Below are 21,477 nucleotides of genomic sequence, written 5' to 3'. Positions count from 1 at the left end.
GTGCTAAGCATATACAGCAACTAGAACTCCTATACACTGTTGGTGTAAATGTAAAATGGTACAAACACTTTGGAAAATACTTTGGCAGCTGCTTAAAAAGTATGTGTGTGTGTGTGTGTGTGTGTGTGTGTGTATATATATATATATATATCATACAACCCAGATATACTGAGGCACTTACCTAAGAGAAATGAAGTTCCCACTATCTTGTACCTCAATGTTCATAGTAACTTTATTTTTTTTTTTTTTTTTTTTTTTTTGACAGGCAGAGTGGACAGTGAGAGAGAGAGACAGAGAGAAAGGTCTTCCTTTGCCGTTGGTTCACCCTCCAATGGCCGCCGCTGCAGCCGGCGCACCGCGCTGATCCTGGCAGGAGCCAGGAGCCAGGTGCTTTTCCTGGTCTCCCATGGGGTGCAGGGCCCAAGCACCTGGGCCATCCTCCACTGCACTCCCTGGCCATAGCAGAGAGCTGGCCTGGAAGAGGGGCAACCGGGACAGAATCCGGCGCCCCAACCGGGACTAGAACCCGGTGTGCCGGCGCCGCAAGGTGGAGGATTAGCCTATTGAGCCACGGCGCCGGCTGTAACTTTATTTTTTAATAGCTAAAAACTGGGAACAGTCCAAAAAGTGCACACTTTATAAGTCCATTGTTGTAATTCTAGAATATGCAAACTAAACCACAGTAATAAAAAGCAGATCAGTGTTTTCCTGGGGACACAGGTTGGGGGAGGCAGGGAGGGATTACCAAGAAACACAAGGCAAACTTTCAGAAGTGATGGAAAAGGTCATTATCTTGACTGTGGTAATGGCTTCCTACCATCAAAAACTAGACCCTTTGAAGGCAAAGAGCTCACATTAATTACTCTGCAATATATCTATAAAAGAGAGAAAGGGAGAGAGTGGGAGACAAAGATAACTTAAAAGTGGCTAAAAAAAAAAAAAAAAGAGGTGCTAGAAAGGAATTGAAAAAGTGGGGCTAGCAAGTCTGTGAAAGGGGCCTCTACTCAGCGCATTCCCTGTCTTCAGTGAGGCACTGGTCCTGCCTTGGACTGCTATCCTGGGCCTAGTATCTCTGAGTTGAGTGCCCCTCTGATGAAATTTATCCAGAGTAAGGTTGGCAAAACTTTCTACAAACCACCAGACAGTAACTACCAGAATGTAATAAATACTTTGTCCTATCTACTTGTCTCTGACATTTTGTAGCACAAAAGTGGTCACAGATAACATATAAATCAAAGAGTATGTCTGTGTTTTAGTAACTTAATTTACCAAAACAGGTAGCAGGCCATATTTGGCCCAAGTGCAGGCTATGGTTTGCCAATCCTTGCTCTAGACAATCATACTAGTCTTTCCATCTTTGGAACACTAATCAATTTCTCTTCAGAAGAACACATGAAGTAATATATAAAACATTATACTGAAGAAGATAAGGGGGCAAGTGTTTGGCCTAGTGCTTAAGATTGCCTTGTGCATTCAGATCTGGCTGAAAAGCCCATGAGAGCATTTCAGGCATGGAAAGCCAAGACAATGCGGCAAAAAATGACCTAAATGAAAGATCTCTGTGAGTGAGATCCTGGTGGAAAGAAGAGGCCATCAAAGGAGGAGGTACCTTTCTCTGAAGGGAGGAGAGAACTTCCACTTTGATTATGGCCTTGTCTAAATAAGGTCAGAGTTTGTGAACCCAAGAGGCTTCCATAGCCTTGGCAGCTCATGACAAGAGCCTCAGGTGATCACTGACATCATAAATCAGAGTGTCAATTGTTAAATCAACAACAGGAGTCACTGTGCACTTGCTCCCCATGTAGGACCTCTGTCCTTAATGTGTTGTACTATGAGAATTAATAGTAAAACTAGTCTTCAAACAGTACTTTATATTTGTGTGTCTGTGTGGGTGCAAACTGTTGAAATCTTTACGCAGTATAGAGTTGGTCTTTTGTATATAAAGCTAATTAAAAATGCATCTTAATGAAGAATGGGATGGGAGAGGGAGTAGGAGATGGCATGGTTTGCAGGTGGGAAGGTGGTTATGGATGGAAGAACCGCTATAACCCGAAAGTTGTACTTTTTAAATTTATATTTACTAAATAAAAGTTTTCTATTAAAAAAAAAAGATTGTCTTGTATCCCTTATGGGAGTGACTGAATTAGAAGCCAGCTCTGCACCTGACTGGAGCCTCCTGCTAACGCAGACCCTGGGAGGCAGCCGCAATGAAAAACGACTGGATTCCTGTCACACATGTGCTCTCTCTCTCTCCCTCTCAAATAAATAAATAATTTAAGAAAAAAAAAAAAGAGAAAAAGCAGCAAGAATTAAGGAGGGACATTGTATAAAGGGATACCAGAATCTTTGAAAAAGTTACACATAAATTTATCCATTATTAGCAACAGACAAACGTAGGAGCAGTGCTTCTGATAAGCTGCAAACACGTTTCATCTGATGAGCTCACCTCACAGGACAAACGGAAATCAGAGGAAGAAGCATGTGTGTCCTTAGAAGTTTTTATCACAGATGTTTATAAATGGCTTCCAACTGCTACTTTTCCCTACTTGAATATTAATTTCGAGTTTTAGGTGTGAATAACAGTCAAGAGATTTCATTCCAGATTCTCTTCATAAAAAAATCAAATAGGGGCAGGCAGTTTGCCTAGCAATTAATAAGAAACCACTTGGGACACCCAAATCCCATATTGGAGTTCCTGGATTCTATAAGTCCATGATGAAGTCCATGGTATGGAAAAATATTATTAATTTTTCCCCAATAGCTATATTAAATGACAGGAGCACCAAATAAAGCCAAATGATTAGTAATCATTCAGTGCTCTTAAGGAGAATAAGTTCAGAACTATCTTTGGTGTTCTTCTTGGTCAAAATAATAACATTTGGTTTTGCAAAAGGGAGAGGTTTTCTTTTAAGATATTTTTTATTTATTTATTTGACAGGTAGAGTTACAGACAGTAAAAGAGAGACAAAGAGAAAGGTCTTCCCTCTGTTGGTTCACTCCCCAAATGGCCACCACGGCCAGCGCTGCACCAATCTGAAGTCAGGAGCCAGGTACTTCCTCCTGGTCTCCCATGCGGGTGCAGGGCCCAAGCACTTGGGCCATCCTCCACTGCCTTCCCGGGCCACAGCAGAGAGCTGGACTGGAAGAGGAGCAACCAGGACTAGAACCCGGTGCCCATATGGGATGCAGGCGCCGCAGGCAGAGGACTAACCAAGTGAGCCATGGCGCTGGCCCCCAGGGAGAGGTTTTTTTTTTTTTTAAAGTAATGGAGGGGCCGGCGCTGTGCCAGCATCTCAAATGGGCACTGGTGCAAGTCCCAGCTGCTCCACTTTGGATCCAGCTCTCTGCTGTGGCCTAGGAAAGCAGTAGAAGATGGCCCAAGTCCTTGGGCCCCTGCACCCTTGTGGGAGACCTGGAAGAAGTTCCTGGCTCCTGCTGGGGAGTGAGCTAGTGTTTGGAAGACACCTCCCTCCCTCCCTTCCTCCCTCCCTCCCTTCCTTCCCCTCCCTCTCCCTCCCTCTCCCTCCTTCTCTCTCTCTCTGTCTTTCAGCAACTCTGCCTTTCAAATAAATAAATTTATCTTTAAAACTAAATAAATAAAAGGTGATGGGGTGAGAATAGTATAGGAGGCGACAAATCAGTTGAAGATTTCTAGACTCATTTCAGAGCAAAGGAATGTGTGATCTTCAATGAGAGACGACCAATCACTGTCACTTTCAGACAGAGCTAGGCTGCCCTGAGTCACACCAACACTTGCTTCTTCAAGTTGGAGTAAACCAACTTCGAAGAGTAAGTCTTCTGAAAAGGTCATTTCCCAGGTCACCCTCCCAGCTAACCAGCAGCCCCAGATGTTACTAGTCAGAGTATACTCCTTTTCCCTCTTTGTTTTTTGTTTTTGTTTTTGTTTTCATCCTAATCTGGTGGGAAAAAAATCCATTGGGACAAACGGGAATATGGGATTTGGCCTGTTATCTTAGTGTTCACCATCTTAAAAAGACAGATCCAAAAATACTATTTGGGTTTTGAAAAGCCCTGGCTTTATTGAATGAGGCAAGTATGAAGGCACTGTTTACCAAGGAACATCAAGGTTTCAAAGGCATAGAATACTGAGGATAATTCACATACAATTTAAAAATATCCAGATTTACCCTTCTAATAATAGATTGATTTGGGGAACAGTAAAATTATTTTGACACTCCTTGCCCTGAAGCTCGTTGCTAGCTAGGGTGGCAAAGAAAGACCTGTCAAAAACAACCCAAAGAGCCAGTAACAAACCCTAAACTAATGATGTAATTATAGTATTTTAACACATGTGTATCTTCAGATATACACTATATTTAATCTACATTAGTAGAGACAATATTTTAAGAGACCCTGTTGACTGGTTTCTCGAAATCTATTTTTCTCTATCCCTCTTGTTTCATTGCTAACAAAACACAAATAAACAAAAAACCTTGTTTAGGAGCCTGCACTGTGCATCCCATGTGGGCACTGGCTCAAGTCCCAGCTACTCCTCTTCTGATCAGGCTCCCTGCTAATGCAACTGGGAAAGCAATAGAGGATGACCCAAGTCCTTGGGCCCCTGCAACCACATGCGGGACCAGAAAGAAGCTCCTGGCTCTTGGCTTTGGACCAGCCCAGCTCCAGCCATTGCAGCCATTTGGGCAATGAACCAACAAATGGAAGGGATCGCTCTCTTCTGCTTCCTTCCCTTCCTCTCTCTTTCTAATTCTGCTTTCAAATAAATAAATAAATGTGTGTGTGTTTCTTTAAAAAAAAAAAAAGCACCTTATTTGATATCTAGCCTCAAATGCTTGAGGGTGAATCTCTAGGCCCAGGTCACAAGTCTGTTTTAGATTCCTTGCTCCTGCCTGGAAAGGCATTGGCATGAGACACAACTGTGATCAACAGGACACACAGTGTGCTGAGGGCTTCTGATTAAAGTTCTTCATGCCCTAAAGAAGAAGAAATGGTCCTTTTTCATCCCAGGATATTAGTGTGTGCAGCCTGGAGCTACAGCAGCCGTCCTGTGATCAGGAGCAATGCTTGTTGACTCGTTGAGGGGGCCAAGCAGAACCAAGCCGAGAGCACGGGCTGCGATGATGTTGCTAGGCTGTGGAACTGAACAACTGCAGTACTTCTTATTATATGAATCAATAAGCCCACTTATTATTTCCGCTACTCTTAGGCCTTCTGCTACAGACAGCTAGAAGCATCTGCACTGACAAAACTGTACTGTCCATAGTACTGATGAGGAAACCAGTTCCAGAAATTCAACAGACACGGGCTGCCAGCGAACGGCACAGCCAGGACTAGAACTTACTATGCTTCTTTAACAAATGTTTAAGCACCACTCTGTTTCCCCAAACACTAGTGAACACGGTTCCCAGAGGCTCGCAATCTGAGAGGAAGACAGACAGACAGTCAGTTAGACATGTAATCCAGAGAGCAATGAACCATCCGTTCACAAGAGAAAGCACTTGCCCATGCATGAGACAACATACGTTTTTCCTCTGGTGACTTAAATTTCAAAATATAACTTCCTTTGAATCTATAATTATTTTTAAAAAGTTTTTAAACTTAAAAAATTGAATGTAATCTCATAAATGTTGAACAAAGTAAGTCAGATGGAAAAGAGTACACTCTATTTGAGTCCACACATAAGCAAAATTAATCCAGGTTATTAGAAGTCACAACAGTGGTTTCTCTGGTGGAGGCAGGCAGTAAATTGAAGAAAACATAACGGGATTTCTGTGTTGATATTTATATTCTGATTAATGGCATGGGTACTAGTTACCAAGGTGTCTCAGCTTGTAAAAATGTATTTAAACTACATGCATCTACATATAGATATATACATAACTACAGGCATATACATATAGATACATACATAAATTAGATGTGATATTCTCTGTATTTATACTTCAATGATTTTAAAGACTACTTGTATGTTTCTTACAAAAAATAAATTAAAATAATAAAAAGTGTCCGCTTTCTTGTTCCCCACTCTTGAACCCCATTTTTCTTTTTTAAAGATTTACTTATGGGGCCGGTGCAGTGGCGTAGTGGGCTAACCCTCCGCCTGCAGCGCTGGCATCCCATATGGGCACTGGTTCATGTCCCAGCTGCTTTTCTTCCAATCCAGCTCTTTGCTATGGCCTGGGAAAGCAGTAGAAGATGGCCCAAGTCCTTGGGCCCCTGAACCCAAGTGGGAGACCTGGCTTTGGATGGGCACAGCTCCAGCCGTTGAGGCCACCTGGGGAGTAAACCATCGGATGGAAGACCTCTCTCTTTCTGTCTCTCCTCTCTGTGTAACTCTGACTTTCAAATAAATAAATAAATAAATCTTAATAAAGAGAGAGAGGGAGAGAGAGAGATAGGTAGGTACAGGTAGCTCTCTGCCTTTGGCAAGCACTCCCACCACGACGACATCTACCACGTTGTGATGTGGCCACAGGGTCCTTGCCAGGGTGCCATGAATCATGAGCCAAATAAACATCTTTACTTTATAAATTACCCAGCCTCAGTATTTTGTCATAGCAACAGAAAACGAACTCCTAAAACAGTCCTATGTAAATAATTCTACATAATCTTGAATTTTTCCCATGTATAAGTGACCATGAATACATAAATAAAAATACTTTAGTATTTTTTATTTTAAATAAATACTGAATTACACTCTACATCTATTTTACAATCTGCTTTTCCATTTTGTTCATCCTTCCATTCAGGTAAGCACCTCATTCTTTTTTTCCTTTTTTTTTCTTTTGACAGGCAGAGTAGACAGTGAGAGAGAGAGAGAGTGAGAAAGGTCTTCCTCTTCCATTGGTTCATCCCCCAGTGGCCACTGCGGCCAGCACGCTGCAGCCGGCACACGGTGCTGATCCTAAACCAGGAGCCAGGTGCTTCCCCTGGTCTCCCGTGCAGGTGCAAGGCCCAAGGACCTGGGCCATCCTCCACTGCACTCCCAGGCCATAGCACAGAGCTGGCCTGGAAGAGGAGCAACCGGGACAGAATCTAGCGCCCCAATTGGGACTAGAACCTGGGGTGCCGGTGCCACAGGCGGAGGATTAGCCTAGTGAGCCACGGCACCAGCCAGCACCTCATTCTTTTTCAATAGCTACAGGCTATTCCATAATATCCATAAAAAGCTAACACACATTACTTTTTATTTTTTAAAAAGATTTATTTATTTATTTCAAAGTCAGAGTTACACAGAGAGAGAAGAGGCAGAAAGAGGTCAGTCTTCCATCCATTAGTTCACTCCCCAACTGGCCACAATGGCCAGAGCTGCACCGATCAAAAGCCAAGAGCCAGGAGCTTCTTCCAGGTCTCCCACACGGGGGCAGGGGCCCAAGGACTTGGGCCATCTTCCACTGCTTTCCCAGGCCATAGCAGAGAGCTGGATTGGAAGTGGAGCAGCTGAGTCTTGAACCGGCGCCCATATTGGATACCAGCACTGCAGGCGGCGGCTTTACCTGCTACGCCACAATGCCTGCCCCATACATTACTTCTTAATCTGCCCTGATTTATTCAATTGTTTGATTTTTCTTGTATGGCTATTTTTATACTGTATTGCCTTGTAAATGGGCCTGCTGGTAGAAAGTGACCTACATTTGCAAGAAACAAAAAAAGATAGGAAAGAACATCCCAGGTTGAAGAAACAATAGAGCATAATCAAGAAACTTCATTTGACCAGTGTAGAGGACAGGGTAAGTGTGGGTTCAGTGAACGGGCAGACAGGGGTGAGATAATGACGGGTTCTTCTAAGGCCAGCAATGTATCAATGCCACAAGAGAGACTGTTTCTTGATGTATCCAGAAGACCAGACTTCTGACCCAGGGAATCATTTGCTGGTTTAGACAACTTCACTTCATAAAAGTATTCCTTTTCAGAAATTCATGTAAAACTTCTCTAAATTATAACAGAGTTAATAATGTTGCTGAATGTCCTTAAAACACTGAAGTAGGAAATCTGAGAATATTTTTTTCCTATAAAGAGACTTGAACTACTTAAATGAGAATCTTGTAACGTGGGGTCCCGATTGTATGGACATCCTTGGGCAGCTCCTGAAAGCATCATAAGCGAATACAGTCAAAAATGCTACTACTAGGGGCCAGCGCCGTGGCGTAGCGGGTAAAGCCGACGCATGCAGTGCTGGCATCCCATATGGGCGCTGGTTTGAGGCCCAGCTGCTCCACTTCCAATCTAGTTCTCTGCTATGGCCTGGGAAAGAAGATGGCCCAAGTGCTTGGGCTCCTGCACCCACATGGGAGACCCCGAAGAAGCTCCTGGCTCTCGGCACAGCTCCAGCCACTGTAGCCAGCTGGGGAGTGAACCAGCGGATGGCAGATTGTTCTCTCTGCCTCTCTTTCTCTCTGTGTGTAACTCTAACTTTCAAACAAATAAATAAATCTTTAAAAAAAATGCTGCTACTGTTCTAAAGTTAAGGGGTACAAACGTGAGCAAGACACAGTCCTTCCTAGAGGAGATTACAAGTAATTACAATACACCATGATGAGTGCCAAAATGAGTGTCAAGTAGACATAAGCACCACAGGTGCACAAAACAGGGGTGTCGGCCGGCGCCGCGGCTCACTAGGCTAATCCTCCGCCTAGCGGTGCCGGCACACCGGGTTCTAGTCCCGGTCGGGGCGCCGGATTCTGTCCCGGTTGCCCCTCTTCCAGGCCAGCCCTCTGCTGTGGCCAGGGAGTGCAGTGGAGGATGGCCCAGGTGCTTGGGCCCTGCACCCCATGGGAGACCAGGAAAAGCACCTGGCTCCTGGCTCCTGCCATCGGATCAGCGCGGTGCGCCGGCTGCAGCGCGCCGGCCGCGGCGGCCATTGGAGGGTGAACCAACGGCAAAAGGAAGACCTTTCTCTCTGTCTCTCTCTCTCACTGTCCACTCTGCCTGTCAAAAAAATTAAAAAAAAAATTATGAAAAAAAAAACCAGGGGTGTCTAACTCAATCTGAAAGGTGGAAAGTGTTCCAGTAGCACTTGCTTAAACCAAGTTATTGTCAAAGGATAAGTAGGAATGTACCAGGCACAGGAGGAAGAAAATTCCAGGTGCAGAGAACACATGCAAAGGCATGGGGTCTTGGCAGAGCCCAGAGAAGGAAGGGAACTCAACAGTTCTGGCAGGAAAGAATGCAAGTGAGGACAATGAGCTGCTAACAGTGTCAATGCTAATGAGCTTGAATGTCTTCTAGGCAGTGACCAGTCACTCTAACATTTTCCTTCTCTGCAACCTCCCTGAGTCTAATACCACACCTTTCACTCTAATAAACACTAAGTAAAAATATGTGAACAGATGAGTCAGACTCTTGGAATAATAAAGAAGTTTGAAAGAAAAAAAAAACCCTACAGATTCTAGAGAAAAGGGAATAAACTGGGGGAACACATTATTTAAAAGTACAACTTGAGGCTGGTGTTATAGCATAGCAAGTAAAGCCACTACCTGTACCACTGGCATCCCATATGGGCAACAGTTTGTGTCCCAGCCGCTCCATTTCTGATCTAGTTCCCTGCTGATGTGCCTGGGACAAACAGCAGAAGATGGCCCAAGTGCTTAGGCCCCTGAACCCACATGGGAGACCTGGATGGAGCTCCTGGCTCCTGGTTTGGCCTGGCACAGCCCCAGCTATTGTGGCCATTTGGGGAGTGAACCAGCAGATGGAAGATTGCTCTCTGTCTCTGTCTCTCTCTATAACTCTGACTTTTAAATAAACAAATAAAACTTAAAAAAAAAAAAAGGTACAAATTAAGTCACTGACACAGTGGAGAAGCAGAGTTGGAATTATACTGGCTCCTGAAAAGCATCTGTTATACACACAAACTATCAGCAAAAAATCAGATTAACATTCTCTAAATAGTCCTTAATGTTTTGAAATACAGATATAAATTTTTCTATGCAAAGAACAAGACCAATGCCATGGGTCTTGAAAAGAAATTCACAAACTTGGGTCTTGACCTGATTTTACAGCTTCAAGCAACTACTTCCATGTAAGCAAGTGATGAGAGAAGACAGAAAATTCAGTGGTTCCAACAGCCCCATGTCAGCGAATCTAATGCCAGATAATAAAGGTGAAGCGTTTCAAGCTGAATTTTAAAAGGCATTCCATTAGCTAGCACCCCCCCCCCCAAATAATTAAGGTGAAATGTATGTTATTCAGCAGACAGACAGCTGCATCTGCTCCAAGTCAACCTGCCTGATCTCCTCCACCACAGTCAGGGGAAATGCCCCACAGAAAAGCAGCATGGCACAACACTACCTAAAGGACGAGCTGCATCACCAAGCTTCTCATTCTTTTTATGTTGTTTTATAAGATTTTATTTAATGAATACAAATTTCACAGGTACAACTTTAGGAATATAGCATTTCTTCTCCCCATACTCGTCCTCCCACCCACACTCCCGTCCTACCTCCTACTCCCTCTCTCATACCATTCTTCATTAAGACTCATTTTTAATTAACTTTAAATACAGAAGACCAACTCTAAAGATTTCTACAATTTGTACCCAAACAGACACACAAAGTATAAAGTACTGTTTGAAAACAAGTTTTACCATTAATTCTCATAGTACAACTCATTAAGAATAGAGGTCTACATGGGGAGTAAGTGCACAGTAACTCCTGTTATTGATTTAACAACTGACACTCTGATTTATGATGTCAGTGATCACCCAAGGCTCTTGTCATGAGCTGCCAAGACAATGCAAGCCTCCTGAGTCCACAAACTGTCAGTATTTAGACAGGGCCATAAGCAAAGTGAAAGTTCTCTCTTCCCTTCAGAGAAAAGTACATTCTTCTTTGATGGCCCCTTCTTTCCACTGGGGTCTCACTCACAGAGATCCTTCATGTAGATCACTTTTTGCCACAGCGTCTTGGCTTTCCATGCCTGAAATGCTCTCATGGGCTTTTAAGCCAGATCCGAATGCCTTAAGGGCTGATTCTGAGGTCAGAGTGCTGTTTAGGGTGTTTGCCATTCTATGAGAGTTTCTCATTCTTAAAGAGATAATCAAATAGTTGACCAGTTAGGTACAGCTACTGGTTAACACTCATATCCATGGTAAAAAAGACAAAGAGATAATGCAGCAGTGAGAAGCACAGTCACATCACACACATACAACTTCTCAATCTTCAGAACTTCCATATTCGTATTCATGGTTAGTATTGCTGAGCCCCTTCTTCATATCACCTTGGCTGAATGTAAGATAACAGGACTTCACCAGAAAAAAATTTGAAATATTTCTTGTACTTTGATGCAAAGGAGAAGTTGTGCACTTCGTACACAAGTGGCAGTAAACTCAACAAACAACTGAACCATGGTTTCACATAAATATTACTAAGGAGAGACTATACTAAATCTTAGGGAACTCCTAAGCTTTGAATAAAGGTGAAGTATGTTTCCATTATAATCAGAATATCTAAAAAACTAATTCTGAATCCAAAAATAATGTGCCTATCACTAGTTTGGTTGTGAATGTGGGTGGGTAACATTCTGTGGTTACTGGTTTCAGAGACTGGAGATACACATGTATCAGGTTAGTAGGTACTATTATGACTACATGTTCTAATTTACTTACTCAACTCCAAGGCAATGAGGCCTAAAGGCAATGTAATTATTTTGCCTAATGTCCTATTTCAAAAAATAGTTGATATACAAAGGTCCACAGAGTAATTTACTAAATAAAACTGGACAGAGTAGTGATCTAAGACTCTTGTCTCGAATCTGATAGTGATTACAATGATGCACTCGTGACTGAATACTATGTGAAATGTTCCAAGTTCCTTAGAAAAGATTGCTGTGCATGTTAAAATGAAGGTGTTACATATGAGATGAAATTAACCATTATGACGAAAGCCAACATTAAGTAGAACTCACCGCCAAAAAAAATTCAACGCACTCAATAGATCCATGTCCATTAACTCCCAGAGGCATTATCTATTCAGTAAGTAAGGAAGCACGCATATTAAATTATTTAAGAACTAAAATCTATCAACAAATGTGTTACAGAAACAGAATCACACTCCAGGTGCCCTTGTCCCTTTCAGTCCACTGCTGAAGTCATCTACTTAGTTTAGATGACATTGTTCTATGTATCAGAAACAACTCGTTGTGGCAGGGACAGAAACTTCAGATTTAGTGTACTGAAATACATTCAAATTTAAAACAGAACTGTCTCATAAATGGCAACTATTTATTAAACCCAGGGAACTATTTCATCTACCATTAGGTTAAAGCAATCTGTCAGGAATAAACACTATTTTTCAAACATAGAATCTGAGAGGCAAACTTGTAGGAAAGATCAAAGACTAATAAGGTGCCCAGGGGCTGGCATTGTGGCATAGTGGGTAAAGCTGCTGCCTACAGTGCTGGCATCCCATATGGGCCTCGGTTCGAGTCCTGGCTGCTCCACTTCCAATCCAGCTCTCTGCTGTGGCTGGGAAAGCAGTAGACAATGGCCCGAGTCCTTGGGGCCCTGCACCCAAGTGGGAGACCTGGAAGAAGCTCCTTGCTCCTGTTTTCGGATGGGCACAGCTCCGGCCGTTGTGGCAACCTGGGGAGTGAACCAGCTGATGGAAGACCTCTCTCTCTCTCTCTGCTTCTTCTCTCTCTGTGTAACTCTGACTTTCAAATAAATAAATCTTTAAAAGTGGGGGGGGGCAGCTCTCTAAAAAAGAGTAAGAAAAATAGGAGAAGAGGTGAAAGAAAAAAGGGAGTTCTATAAACTATTAGGAATACTAGTACCATGGACAAATGACAAGTTCTATGAAAAATATACCTCCAGATAAAAGCGTCAAAAATATATTAATCCACCTTCCAAATCAGCAAAGTGGCCCCCCACCCCCGACCCACAGTAACTCCAGAGGAAAATTAGGTCTCTCATAAATGCTATTAATCTGATACAGTATTTTCTGAAGGTGAATTGAAATACGTAGTAAAAGATTGGTTTTTATTTAAATACAGTAAACACTTTTTAAATACCCTTTGATCAGATATGGTAGATCTAATAGTATTTTCAATTCTTCATAGCCTCTGTTTTAGAATCACACATCCACATTTTTTGTCAGGTAACTCTGCAAGTCCTGGCCATGTGACTTGTTTCAGCTAATGAGATGTTAACAGACCTGATGCCGGCAGAATTAAAGTATTTTGGTAAGTCAGTCTACTTCTTGTGCTCTGATGATAAACCATGAAATAAATGAGCACGTCCCAGGTAGCTGCTGTTTCTTCATACTAGGCCTTAGAACGAACACATTCAGAACACATCTAACCAACTCTGTGGCCCAGAGGAAAGCTCAGACAACCCAAACAAACAGAGGTGCCCCCACCAAATCCAGCCTAGATAGGGAAAACTCAAGGGACTTAAGGATCCAGTGTGAAAATAAACACTGACTTTGTAAGCCACTCAGTAAAACACTGGTTTATAATAATGCAGAACAGTTATGGCAATAGCTGGCCAATATACCTAGTAATTTCACACCTAGGATTTATCCTAAGGCAATCAGAAAGAAGCACAGATTCACCTAGAAGGGCATTCATCACTGCACTACTAATAATAACAAAAAACTGGAAACACTCTATCATCAAACAACTGAATAGTTTTTTAAAAATTATGATAAAGGGGCTGGCACTGTGGCACAGTAGGTTAATCTTCCACCTGCAGCACCGGCATCCCATATGGATACTGATTCTAGTCCCAGAAGTTCCTCTTCCAATCCAGCTCTCTGCTATGGCCTGGGAAAGCAGTGGAAGACGGCCCAAGTGTTTGGGCCCCTACACCTACATGGGAGACCCGGATGAAGCTTCTGGCTCCTGGATTTGGAGCGGCCCAGCTCCAGCCGTTGCGGCCATTTGGGGAGTGAACCAGCGAATGGAAGACCTCTCTGCCTCTCCCTCTCACTGTCTGTAACTTCACCATTCAAATAAATAAATAAAATCTTTTAAAAAATTATGATATAGCCAGACAATAAAATATTTGAAGCTTTTAAAAATCAGATTCTCAAGGGATACTCAAAAATATAGGGAGATGTTCATAATATGTTAAGTCTGAAAAAGCAAGATATAATGATCTTTTCAAAAAAGAATTACGGGGTCAGCACTGTGTTGCAAGTTAAGCCACTTCTTGCAGTGCTTGGCATCTCATATAGGAGCACCAGTGTGAATCCCAGATGCTCCACTTCTAACCCAGCTTCCTGCTAATGTGCCTGGGAAGGCTACAGAAAATGGTATTAAATACTTGGGAGACCCAGACGGAGTTTCTGGCTCCCGGCTTCCACCAAGCCCAGCCCTGGGTGTTGTGGCCATTTGGGGAGTGAATCACTAGATTGAAGATCTCCTCTATGCTACTCTGCCTTTCAAAGAAAGAATCAATCTTTTTTTTTTAATTATCTACAAGCAGAGAAAAAGATCAGGTGGATAAAATTATTCATTTCAGAAATATAACTACTTCTGTACTAAATACTATTATATGTTAAATTATGATAGTCAATACAAGGATCTTCAAAAATTTCATGGAAACACAGATAATTAAAAAAAAAACTACGCATGGATTTCAATTTTTTTCACCACAATAAACATATGTAGCTTATAATCAGTTTCCACAAACTTTCTGAAATACCCTTGTATTTACTAAGAATAGAGAAATAAACAAAACAAACATGCTCCCTGCCTTCTTGACTAACGATCTACACTTGCTCTTAGCCCAAAGGCCGAGGAGTGATTACCGAACAATCTAATGAGGAAGGTAAATATTTTCTAAACGGTAATCATACGGACAAATGCATAAGCTGTGACGCACTCGTTACCCGCAGCACTATCTCCTGCTGCTTCTCAGGGACAGCCCTGAATGTTGCCTGGCCGCGGCCACCAGGCTTCCATGCCCCTAGCTGGGATCATGTGACTGAAGCTCAGGCCGATGCAGTAGTACATGCAGCTGCTGGTAAACATCTTTAAAAATAAAGGGCCTGCTCTCTGAAGCTTCCCCCTTCTTACCCGACGGAGCAGCTATTCTGATTGTGATACGGAAACTTCACGCTGAGACTCACAGAGCAACCAAACAGGAGAGCCTGGGTTGCCTGACAATGTGGAGCCACTCTCACCAGTCCCAGTCCACCTACAGAGCTTTTAGTGGAGATAGAAATAAAATTTTACCTCAGTTAAACTCATTTTTATTTCAAGTTTTCGGTTACTTGCAGACGAATATAGCTAAATGGTGTAGCTATGAAGGAAAAATGAAGGGTTCGGTGAGAGAGTACAGAGGAAATGTCCATTTCAGCCAGGGGAGGGGCTTCAGGGACAGCTCCTCTGAGGAGCACCAGGTTAAGCTGTGACGTGGAGGCTGACCAGGGGCGCACCAAGAAGAGGAGGCACACCGTTCAGATGGGTGAAGTCAAAGATGCACTATGACAACATTCAGCCTGAATCGCAACAGGGACAAGCAATCAACCTTGGACGCTAAGAGGGCCTCGACAAGGAACTAGAATTAAAGCAGAACCCTAAATCAGCTAAGTGTTTTGGCTCCAATATCACACTATCATTTCTGACAAGAAAAAGACCACAGATGCCTGTTAAAAATAAGACAGGGGTGGGGGTACAGAATGAGAATGAACCCTGCTAAAGTAATCCTGGCTTCCACTCCTCAGCAGTGCTAGTGTTTAAACTGCTGGAGTCTCTGACTAGACCTGGCTCAGGTATCAGGAGGAGAATGCCATGAGACTTTTAAATGCTAACTATCCCAGAATAGATAAACCTTGATGCTAAATATGTTTTAAACAACATTTAATTGCTTATTCCTGATTCTAAAAGGGAAATGTATTTATTGTGAAGAATTTAGGAAATATACATAAGAGTAAAGAATAAATAAACCACCTGTAAACTCACCACCTTCCAATATTTTATACTGACATTGTCTCTATACATATTTACACAAAAAAATGGGATTGTAATCCACACAAAGCTGTACATGCCTTCTCTTTATTTAATAGATTCAAGTCTTTATTATTCTTTTAAACATTGTGCCCATTTTTAAAAAAGATTTTTTATTTATTTATTTGAAAGACAGAGTGACAGAGAAAGCTAGAGAGAGAGAGGTCTTCTATCTGCTGGTTCACTCCCCAGTGGCAGCAACAGCCGGAGCTGAGCTGATCCGAAGCCAGGAGCTTCTTTCATGTCTCCCACACAGGTGCAGGGGCCCAAGCACTTGGGTCATCGTCTACTGCTTTCCCAGGCCATAGCAGAGAGCTGGATCGGAAGTGGAGCAGCTGAGACTTGAATCAGAGCCCACATGGGATGCTGGTGCCACAGGCGGTGGCTTTACTGGCTGCACCACAGGGCTGGCCCCAGTGCCTTTTCGGTTACTTTGGCACAAGCACATTCCCACATTGATAAAATATTTTTCAAACCATGATGTTAATGGCTACATAACATAATTTACTTATCCAATCAAATCTGGAAATTTCCTGAGTTAAAACTGTCACCCACAACTGAAACGCTGTAGGTCATGAAGCTGACTTCAAAATCTGCCAGGCAGTGTTCTACTCAAACCTTGAGAGCTTTTTTTTTTAATAAACTAATCTTTTAACTCCATTCTTCCATTTTATTTTTTAAGAGGCAAAGAGAGTGGCTGGCACTGTGGCATAGCACAATAGGTTAAGCTACCGCCTGCAATGCCGGCATCCCATATAGGCACTGATTCTAGTCTGGACTGCTCCATTTTCTTTCTTTCTTTCTTTTTTTTTTTTTTTGTATTTGATAGGTAGAGTTATAGACAGTGAGTGAGTGAGAGAGAGAGAGAGAGAGAGAAAGGTCTTCCTTCCGTTAGTTCACTCTCCAAATGGCCGCCACAGCCGGAGCTACGTCAATCCGAAGCCAGGAGCCAGGTACTTCCTCCTGGTCTCCCATGTGGTGCAGGGCCCAAGCACTTGGGCCATCCTCCACTGCCTTCCCAAGCCACAGCAGGGAGCTGGACTGGAAGAGGAGCAACCGGGACTAGAACCCGGCACCCATATGGGATGCCAGTGCCACAGACAGAGGATTAACCAAGTGAGTCACAGTGCCGGCCCCATGGGCTGCTCCATTTTCAATCCAGCTCCCTGCTAATGCGCCTGAGAAAGTAGTGAAAGATGGCCCAAGTGCTTGGGCCCCTGCATCCACATTGGAGACCCTGAGGAAGCTGCTGGCTCCTGGCTTCGGTCTCTACCTCACTAGCTGTAACTCTTTCAAATAAATAAAATAAATCTGAAAAAAAAAAAAAAAAAAAGAGGAAGAGGAAAGAGAGAGGAAGAGAATACACACTCCCATCTATTGGCTCACCCTCCCAATGCCAGCCAGGGTCCCAAGCCAGGGAAGCCGGTGAACTCAATCTAGGCTTCTCACATGGGAGGCAGAACCCACTGCCTGCCCCATTCCACATCAGCAGAGCGCTGGAGGCAGGAGCCGAGTCAGACATCAAATCCAGACACTCCAATATGGGATTCAGGTGTCTCAAATATTAAACCAAAAGCTCACCTTATGAGTTACAATTTAAAAGCACTAAAACCTTCTGACTAAGGATTCAAGGAATCCACTGAGTTTTAGCCATGAAGGATGCTCACTAAAGACCACATTTTCCCAACTGCAGCACATCATTTGCATAGTCAGTCTTAAGGAAGAAACTGAATAAATATCAAAGACTGAGGTAGCAACAATGAACAACTGTAAGAATTAGTGACTATCTTCAATGTTTTTATTTTTTAAATAAAGCACAATAAGAGATTGTATGTAACTACTACTTGCATAATTAAGTTTTCACACGGTTATAGAAAAAATTGATAGAAAATGTACAGAGAAAAACAATGGACACAAATGACAAGGTTAACAGCTATTAATTCTGAAATATGGTATTATTCTTCATACTTTTCTGTATTTTAAAATTTCCTTACAACAAAAAATGTTAAATTATTAATCATGTAAATAAGGTAATTCAGATTTGGGTTATTAAATTGGAAGGAAAACTGGTATGTTTTGACAGAGACTAAGTGGATTTTTTGAGAAGGAAAAACAAAAAGCATTAGTTATTCTAAAACAAAACTAGCTTGAATTATAGTGTAAGCAGGAGCAGCAGCGACATTTCAGGTCGGATATGAGTCTGAGGAAGGTTGGGCTTTCCAACTTCACAGTGTCAGGTGCCACCCTACCTGAGCTGACTGTCCTCCATCCCTTCAAGGAGTTTGTTGTAAGTCAAGCAAAAACCATGAAAATACAGGACTGCACTTCCGGTTCTGAGCAGTGCTCCTTACCGCACAGGCCCCAGGTTTTCCAAATGTTAGACACTGTTTTAAATTCCAGTTTCTAAAACCCAAACTGAGTTCCGATGACAAGAGTTTGCCACCTTACAAGATGTTTTGTCCCTAATACCAAAAATATAAATATATATCCACATATGAATAAAAAGTTATAGAATAAACTGAATCTTTATGTTGATATCATATTGTTACCCCATTTCCCCCAAAGGTAGCCTTAGGTTGTCTTAACTTTGGGATAGCACCCCCCACAGACCCCGTACTCCCTATTCAGTTCCCACCTTCTCTCCCTGCTGAGACATGCCAAGTTGTCAGCAAAAGTGAGTCACTCATTGGCATCCTGTCACGCGAACCCTGGACTACAGGGGGCTGAGCGGTAACGAGCCTCTGAGGCTGGGCTACGACACTCGCACGAATGCACCTCCCTTTGCCTTTAGAGAACTGAATCACACCCGGAGCCAAAAGCATACTAACAAACTCTGCTTATAGTTTTCCTTACAAACTGTTCCCCGCCGTCCCACCTCCTCCCAATTTTAGTTTGGCAATTCCCTAACCTAAAACGCTTCCTGTCTTCAGAGAAGACAAGATGGGGAAGCAAGCACAAGAGGAGGAGAGAGCAGTAAAGGCAGCTGTCTGTCTTCTGAAACACCAGCGACTCAGACCTGTTCCACACCGCTCTCAGAGCGCGTTTCTCCCTTCCGAAAGGCAAACACAACTAACACCATCAGAAATCTCCAGGAACTGCTCTTGTGGCTGCTATTTCACTAAATAAAAGTTTAAAATGCAACATAAAAATCTGTTATTGAGAATTATTTAGTCCACGTTTTTTCAACAGGATGTCATCAGCATCAACTCTCAAGTGCAAATCACTTTTTCCTTTTGCTTCACTCATTTACCTACTCCCAAACAGACTCTCTCTCCCTGTCGGGAAGGAAGCGGAAAACAAATGCTCTGTCAGATGACCAGACATTTACCTGCAGCTCCATCAGCTGTCACACTCCACCTGGTGGCAGGAGCTGCCTGAACCAGTGAAGGGGAGGACACCATGCAAACATTTGGAAGAATCCTTTCCAGGTGCCCTTGGGCAAAAATAAGATGCTCTTCTCTTGCCCTACACAGCATATGTCTAACAATGTCCCACCAAAGTTTTTCCGCTAATAGCAGGTCAATATCTAATAAAGATTAACATAAGGGTATGTCAATTCTTGGAACGGGAGACCTACATGTGGAGCAATCTGCTTGTAGCTATTCTCTCCACAATAAGTTAAATGTCAGCCCAAGCCTTTAGACAGGTAACAAGGCACGTACGGCAGCTACAAGATTCTCCATCACACATTCCCACTAACGTTTCTTACCTCTTTCCCCTATGGGTAAACCATGGAGTTTAATTAACACAGTTAACGGCAGCCTGCCACATTGCTTTTAGATATTTGCCAGTAACATAAACCCATGGGATACTCTAGAGACGGATTTCAACCAAAAATAAAAATAGATAAACAGAGCTCAAACAAAATTAAAACGAGTCTGGCTGCCCACACTTATTTTCACACATGAGGAAAAATAGCAGTTCTCTTAGAAGCCTCAAGCAGACGTATCTTTAGAACACAATGTTAAAAATATGCCCCCCACCCTTCCCCTACCTGTTTCTCACTCAAAGCTGTGATTTTGGCTTGGAGTTCATGAAGCTGTTTCTTTAAGTCAGCATTCTGATTGGAAAGAAAAAATATCTGTGAGAGAGATATTTCATTTGTTAACAGAATAGTAGCAATGAGACGATGCCTACTGTATCACCAATGATGAAATAACCTTAAGCATTTAGCCAATCCAATGTGTCATGCCTTAAATTAAACTGCAGTCATAGTATCAGCACCTAACGCACAGATCCTAATCGCAGGCTCCTAGCACCAGAACAGGGACCGCTTCTTTGCAACTGTTTTAAGTTACAAGTTTTTATATTTTGGCACCTGTATTGTAAGAGTACTTTTCTACAAAAGTACTGTTATTTTTTATAGAAAGTTTCAGTTCATAGAAAATCTCAATCTCCACTGATCAGACAGAAGCAGGAAAACAGAGGTTGAAGCAGGCATGGCTGCAAGCACAGCGGCATTACAGAGCTTTTTCTCTGCTTGTCCACTCCCTTATTTAGCAAGGTAAAGTACATTTGTTATTTCAGCCTACATCTGAAAAGCTGTCAGTATGGCAATTGCCTCAACATTACATCATTCAAATTCACACACTGACGACCAGGGCATTTGCTCAGTTCTAAAATTCTAGGAATCAAAACAAGGATACTATTTTAGATGAGATACACTGAGCATGCTTGCCATTTACTTGAGTGGGAAAAAAATTAAAGTTTCAGATGCTGCAGGACAGCCCGCCAGCAGACTGACCACCACTCCAACGACAGGCTGATTTTTACTTGACTGATTCAGGGACAACTACTTCCATCTACCCTGTGTGGTCTTCAGGGGGTACTGAGGGCAGTCGGGGAGGGATGACACATCCCCCCGCCCTGCATTTGATGTTTATCTATTTGGACTTTTTTCTAAGAGTGTTTGATACAAGACTTCTCTAATGGAATCACCCATGAAGCCCCCTCAGATGCTCTGGGTTAAGACTGTTTTGTTACATGATCACGAACAATATCAGAATCACTAGTTTATGACATCACAGCTGCTAATAATGTAGATTACAACATTAAATATGAAAGGATCTATTAATCTAATGTATTACCTCTTGGTTCCGTAAATCCAATTTAAAGTTATAAATATATCAAGAAAAAAATAAAAATGAGGAAATTTCTAATTAACTAGGGGCTATCAATGCCAACTCTCAGAATCAACAGATTGTTAAAACTGAATAGTTAACTGAATCCAAGAGTTACCTGAATCTTAAAATTGTGAAGTGGAATATTACTTTCCACTTCCAAAGTCAATGCCTCAGCACCATTCTTCTATCCAAGAATGTGCTGCACTTTACACTGAGGCACACACGGTCTGTGTCAGTTTAACAACCCATATACATACAGATGTACCTGATACACTGCATACTTAGGACTCACTATCTAACGGCTGCAAAAAAGACACCGTGCTTGAATAATAAACATAATCATCAAAGATGAGATAACTTTTCAGGAAGCTTTATCGTCAGGAATAAAGAACAAAATGCTTAACTTAAAAATTCCTGAGAA

General features: G+C 42.4%; 1 protein-coding gene across 34 annotated transcripts in view; it reads right to left on the bottom strand.

Moving 5' to 3' along the window:
* Nucleotides 1–21,477, bottom strand: part of PHF21A (PHD finger protein 21A) — a 219,553-nt gene that overhangs the window by 145,068 nt on the left and 53,008 nt on the right. For all 34 annotated transcript variants that reach the window (XM_070071253.1, XM_070071251.1, XM_070071184.1 and 31 more), the window contains one exon: nt 19,928–19,993. In XM_070071253.1, coding sequence (XP_069927354.1) covers nt 19,928–19,993 — 66 coding nt within the window. The remainder of the gene's footprint in view (nt 1–19,927; nt 19,994–21,477) is intronic.

The sequence above is a fragment of the Oryctolagus cuniculus genome, chromosome 1 (assembly GCF_964237555.1).
Source record: "Oryctolagus cuniculus chromosome 1, mOryCun1.1, whole genome shotgun sequence".
NCBI lineage: Eukaryota > Metazoa > Chordata > Mammalia > Lagomorpha > Leporidae > Oryctolagus > Oryctolagus cuniculus.
The sequence above is the reverse complement of the archived record's forward strand: the minus strand, read 5'-3'. Positions and strand labels throughout refer to the sequence as shown.